The sequence below is a fragment of the Anneissia japonica genome, unplaced genomic scaffold (assembly GCF_011630105.1).
Source record: "Anneissia japonica isolate Jap-2015-1 unplaced genomic scaffold, ASM1163010v1 scaffold288023_len281633_cov177, whole genome shotgun sequence".
Classification (NCBI taxonomy): Eukaryota; Metazoa; Echinodermata; class Crinoidea; order Comatulida; family Comatulidae; genus Anneissia; species Anneissia japonica.
This window is the reverse complement of record NW_022714865.1, coordinates 182,746-188,977: the sequence shown is the minus strand read 5'-3', so window position 1 is coordinate 188,977 and position 6,232 is coordinate 182,746. Positions and strand designations below refer to the sequence as shown.

At 33.2% G+C, this 6,232-nt stretch overlaps 1 protein-coding gene across 2 annotated transcripts in view; it reads right to left on the bottom strand.

The window, feature by feature from the left end:
* Nucleotides 1-6,232, bottom strand: part of LOC117109123 (phospholipid scramblase 1-like) — a 19,309-nt gene that overhangs the window by 3,863 nt on the left and 9,214 nt on the right. For both annotated transcript variants that reach the window (XM_033251372.1, XM_033251373.1), the window contains exons 2-7: nucleotides 4,963-5,046; nucleotides 4,024-4,177; nucleotides 1,881-1,958; nucleotides 1,063-1,139; nucleotides 778-908; nucleotides 179-299 (exon numbers count right to left, since the gene is read on the bottom strand). In XM_033251372.1, coding sequence (XP_033107263.1) covers nucleotides 179-299; nucleotides 778-908; nucleotides 1,063-1,139; nucleotides 1,881-1,958; nucleotides 4,024-4,177; nucleotides 4,963-4,974 — 573 coding nt within the window. In that variant the 5' untranslated portion in view covers nucleotides 4,975-5,046. The remainder of the gene's footprint in view (nucleotides 1-178; nucleotides 300-777; nucleotides 909-1,062; nucleotides 1,140-1,880; nucleotides 1,959-4,023; nucleotides 4,178-4,962; nucleotides 5,047-6,232) is intronic.

Below are 6,232 nucleotides of genomic sequence, written 5' to 3'. Positions count from 1 at the left end.
CAGTACATACAATGCGATTAAACATCACATGATATTCAAGCTCACATATCACTAGAGATACAACACAAATGAGGCAAATGTACGATTGATTATGTATTTATTAAATCCATTTTACTCTGAAATAGGCCTTTATTGATCTTGCCCAGAAGTGATAACACTCAAAGACGCCTGACTTTACCTCAAAGCGAACATCTTCAGTGCAGCAAATGGTTTGGCATGGGCAACAGGGCCCTCGAATGTCAAACACTGGCTTATGGTTGGCGTCCAATAACTGGTAGAAGGGTTTCCAACATGTTTGGCTAGATAGAGTATTAAAGCATATACATTTTTAAAAGTATTTGTTATAAAACAGCCTCAGTCAAAAGTTCATATAAAATAATCATAACATGTTATACTGTTACATAAAAGCATTGCTGCAATATGCTAGCAAACTACTGGTACTGATGTACTGTACTGTAATACCTGGTGAAGCATCGAAGTGTCTAATATTCTCACATTAAGAAGGGGAAAATAACGTCTAATCCGTGTGTCGTGTTAAATGTAGGCGTAAATTATCATAACTTATAGCCTACTACTATATAGGCGCGTTATGGTGTACACTACTAACACATAGCCTATTAACGAAAACGCTAAGAACCGTAACGCAACATAGAATGCTCGAGCAAATCATGTACAGGTAATTACAATGCATGCGCACAAGCCCCACTGATAGGTAGTCTACTAACTACAGAATTTTATACTGTATACTATTTTTCAGAAAAGTGACAGATAACTTACGACTGACGCATGTATCCGACTGGTGTACCAGGTGGAGACTCAATAACAACCTCATAGGCACAGCATTTAGTATCGGCGCACCAGCAACATCCAGCACAACATTTAAATTCCCGACTAACGCGAATAACCTCCTGTAAAGGTGAAAGTTTATTCAAGGATTATATTTAACTACAATTATAGGCCTACACTATACAACTTGTTTACGTATTACGGACACCATTCCAAGATGAATGCATTGTTCACATATCCTAGGGCTACAGAGTATACACAATTGAATCTGCATACCTGGCCAAAGTTGTCGGTGAGGTGCAAAATAAATCCACGATGCTCTTGACAGCAATTTCGCATTAGACAACTAGATTCTATATAACAAAAAAAAAGAAAAAAAAAAGAAGAAGATAGGATGTATTTCAAATTTTATCGTTACCGGTATATCTTTAATAAAATGTTAAGTCTCAATGATCCTTTCGCTAAGCCACGCCACTTTGATACTGTTGCTAAGGTGTGGAACCTAAACCGCATGGTCAACGTGTGTACGCCTGCATCTTTGCTAGACATGCTCGTATTCAATTTTCAATTCAATTCAATTCAATTCAATGGATATCACTTTCGTAACAGTGGCAAACGTTGGACAATACCCAACGGTGCATCCAAATATAAGAGGAAAATAACAAACTTAAACTAAATTAAACTAAAATGTATATACAAAGTAAAATTTATCAACATGGCCGTATTATTTACAGAGTTGCTGTATGAATTGTTAATATGGAGCTAGAACCAACAGACCCAATTCATGTGTTCATATTTACTACAGTAACACATTCAAAGGGAATAAAAACACTAACTAATGAAACAAAAACATTACAAGGTACTTAAAACAAATATAGAGCTTAGAACTAACTGATCATAAAGGTTCATATTAACAGATTAAAAGGAAATACAAAAACTAAATTATTCATGGCTATTCAACAACACGATCTGATTGGCCAGCTGTTGTGTGGTTACCAGTCTGTTGACGGTTCATTATAACAGGTCAGTAGACCTAATTGACTCTACTGTTAACTAAACAAAAACGACAATAACCATATTTTCGATCGATTTACCTTCCATTGCAAAGAAAACTTGTTGGCCAAGGGAATTTTTTATAGCGTAGCGATTCTTGGTCTCGAATCCGGTTAGCACTGTGAAATAAATATTAAGCTTTGTCTACACTATCAAATTTCATCAAAAAAGCGTCATATAAAATGTGATGGAACATATTGAACATGTTCAACTTGTTTTGATACAATTTGATAGTATGTGATATAACGTCATCGTACCCATATATGGGCACATAAATTTTTATCACATAAAATTTGATAGTGGTAGACAAAGCATTAGAAAAACACACAATGAAAAAGATGAAACTATCTAGAAAATGTCTATACACATGATATTTTGTTAAATTCGACAAGAAATATTTTCAGAAAAGGAGAAAATTATGCCTATATTCAAATTTAAGTCTTAGAGTGCCATCCGGCCGATCTTGAGGTGTCATATTCATAAATGTTCTTACCTCAGCCCCAGCAATGATGTGGCTGATCTAGGCCCTCCATTTGTGAAAGTAATCATTTGTTTTGTGTAAGACAGTATAAATAGTATAGCATTTCATATTTCATACACTAAATAATTTACTAAATCGTACATCTTAACTCATAAAGTGGACCCCCATCATGGCATGATCCATTGTCTGGTTATAGACACGATGTCTACCAAGTATACTAGCTACAGTATCTCTCCCATCTGGAATGATGATTACAGTAGTTAGGTTTTAAGTTACACCAACTCCCTGGTTACACATAACAGTAACTTTAAAATGGTCACCATAATGGCTGTTTGCTGTTAATGATTTTGTAAGATTAATTAAGTATTTGTTACAAATATGTGCAATAAATTCATTTTTCATTTTAATTTTAAAATGTGGTGTAAGGCTAATTATTTGCTGTTTGTAAGCATAAAAATGTGAGCATGTTAATTGATAATGTAACACATGCATCTGGTATACATTTCCAAACAGATATTCTATAGAATTCCTATACAACTTCTAAATCAAAAGTTATAGATGTCTATAGAATTTTCTATAGAATTTCTATACAGCTTCTAAAGAGAATGTTACAGATTTCTATAAAAATTTCTTCATGAATCATAATTATTTACAGCAAAATGATACACATTATTGCAAAACTCTATGCATTATTTAGTTATTCAACATCAGATCATGAGCCAAATGCAATATTTGGTTTAATTATTATTTATTAATCTTGTTTAATTTTCAACACCAAGCTGCTGCAATAATACATTGATTGCCGACTGTAGGGTTGAGTCACCAATACATAACAAACTAATTTTCTATAGAGTGAAATACAACATTCCATAGAAAAAAATATTAGAATTCTATAGAATGCGTAAACTCTATAAAAATTTTTTGGTTCTATAGAATTCTATAGAGCTCTGCTGTAGGTAGGTGCGCATATCTGCACAATGAGTGTAGATTATTTGATTATGTTTGTTGCGTGTATTTTGTGTTCATTTTTCATATGTTTTTCTTAAGGGTACAAATGTAAAAGCATAATGCTTGTTTATGTATAACTTTACTTTTATTAGGGCTATTGCTTCGGTATTAATTACAATTTTTTTTACTGATTGCGACACCATAAATAAATAGAATTGAATGTATACATCTCTCTACAGCATAAGCTTAATGACACTAGTTACAGTAGATATACAACAGTTTAGATTTGAAATAGACCAACTCCCGTTTATTTGATATACTTAGGCTATCCTTTAGGCCTAATCTACAACCGGGAAATAGTTCATATTTTACTATTAGCCCACTTAAAGAAATACAACTATGTCGGCAAATTGAGTATTGCGTATGTTAAATGTAGCGGACCTCCACATTTCGTGGACCCCACACATTTTTCGCGGACCCCCTGCAGAACTTTTGACTTGGCGGAACCCAATTATTTTTCGCGGATCCCAGGTAGGAAACCACTAATATAGAGAACATAAACATCAAATTATATCTAGATGACGGTTATCCTGATATGATAAAATGATAATCCGTACTGTTGCTGTGGTAATTATAAAATAAAAATGAGTGAATAGACATTCGTATATACAGCTACATTCTTTGCACATTATAACAACGTAAAATTGCATTTCCTGTTTAAACAATGCCTCCTTTTCCAAGTAGGCCTAACCCACCTTCGGCTAACTCAATAACTTGATGCACAAGAACCTGGTCCAATTGTGTGAGGTATTCCAGGCCAGGGGGACACCCTGGTAATCCCTGGGGTTTGGCCATCCACTCGGCGTTCTTGAGACCTGGAGCTGGCGGACCACCAGGCTGTGCTACAATCTAAAATTAAAGATGTTAATAGATTGATTATAGTTTCTGTGGGTTCTTATTTTGTAAACATCTTTGGTACATGGACATCTAGCGAGGTAAAGGAGAAACGTGTCATTTCTATATTGTAATAGAAATTCCCCTACCAATTACCATAATAACAAACGATATTTATATGAGAGTAGTAAAATAATGAAAAAATCCCAAATTAATGACCACTGGGAATCAGGGTGAACCAAACCAATTTAGCCTCTGACCACCCCTACGAAAACTCTTCCATTCCTTTGTCACTATTTTTAAGTACTAGCCTATCAGTCGCTGATTAAGAAACATGCAGATTTAAAGATTGAATTTAACAAATTGCTATTGTAATTAGTAATATGAAATAATAATTAATAATCATGATTTGATCCCTTATGCATCGCAATGCGGCTTAAAATAATCAATATTATTATCAGCAGGGGAGAATAGGCGGTCTGGCCGAATATTGATGTTGACTAATTAAACTATGACATGCTGGCATCGGCGGCTGGTCTCATGCAGTGTTGCGATTACATATGTGTCATCTATGCGATAGGATGTTTACAGAGCATAGCAACATGATCGCATAAAAGACGTCATTATTGTTAGTTTTAGTAAGGCCCATATTTGACCAAAATACACATAAAATATAGGCTTAAAGGTTAGGACCAGCTTAAGTAATATTCATTATATAAAGCCAGCTGCATTTAATGCACAGTTATATGCTAATCAATTATAAAACACAGACTACAGTACATAGGAACAGATATACATACCGGAGCGGACATTTTATGTCAAGAATAATTGTAGGCCTGTTTGCAGAACGAAAAATAGTCCACAGAGCTGATGAATATCTTTAGCTGCAACGATCAATAAATATATTGTGTTAATGAATAATCGAAATATAACAATTAAATGGTCGCATAAAGCATAGCGGTAATAATTATCATAACAATAATGTATAGACAACCTATGATAGAAAATAATAACACAGTAATAACACAATATTGTAATTAAAAATAATAAGGATAATGATGATGATAATAATAATAGGCCTCATTATTATTATTATTAATATTATTATTATTATTATTATTATTATTATAACAATGATAATAATTGATGTTAACTAACATAATAATAATTGTCATATAAATAATGATAATAATAACAACAATAAATAATAATAATATAATAAATTAATAATAATAATGATAATTATAATAACACTAACAATAACAATAAAACCAACACCAACAACACATTAGAACAGCAACGAAAATACTACTAGGCCTAACATATAGGCCTATACAATAGGCAGAAGAATTTTCAATAACCAGAAGGATAAAATATACATTGACTATATCATGCGTGTTCGTGAACGTGAATATTCACAAGTAGACCAGGCTATAATTGAGATAGGTGCCACTTGGAGAGGTAGAAATTCTCATATGGTTTTTCTAGACCAGTTTTTTATGGGGAATCAGAATATGTGAGGTAAAAGGGGTGTAACCTGAGAACTTTCGCGTGAGGGCGCTTTTTCAAAATGGCCGCCAAATTACAATAAACTATATATATGGGTAAAATAAGCACAGAAGAAACCAACTTTTGAATATGTAATGATAGGAGTAAAGTATAACCATAGAGAAAATAGAACTGTTCTATTTTCTCTATGGTATAACTAGCTAAAGTTATTAATGTGAAGATTTCGGGAGGCAATGGAGGGCGCTTTTTAAAATGGCCGCCAAAATTAAATAACAATTTAACAGCAGCTTCAATACCCTAGATAAATTGTTTAATTTAAAAAAAACATGAATGTAATAACTGCTGTTGACTTTTTAACCCTAAAACAACATATTTTAGGGGTGTAAGCTAACTCACTTTTGAAAATGTAAGTAAAAATGCCCCCTTAGCTCTTTTCTGTTTCAAAGAATGGAAAATATCCCCAGAATGCTAAAATAATTTCAGCTTCTTTACAAATATCCGGTTGTTTTTCATTATTTCTGTGTGCTATACAAGGTATTCCAGACAACTACCACAATTTTC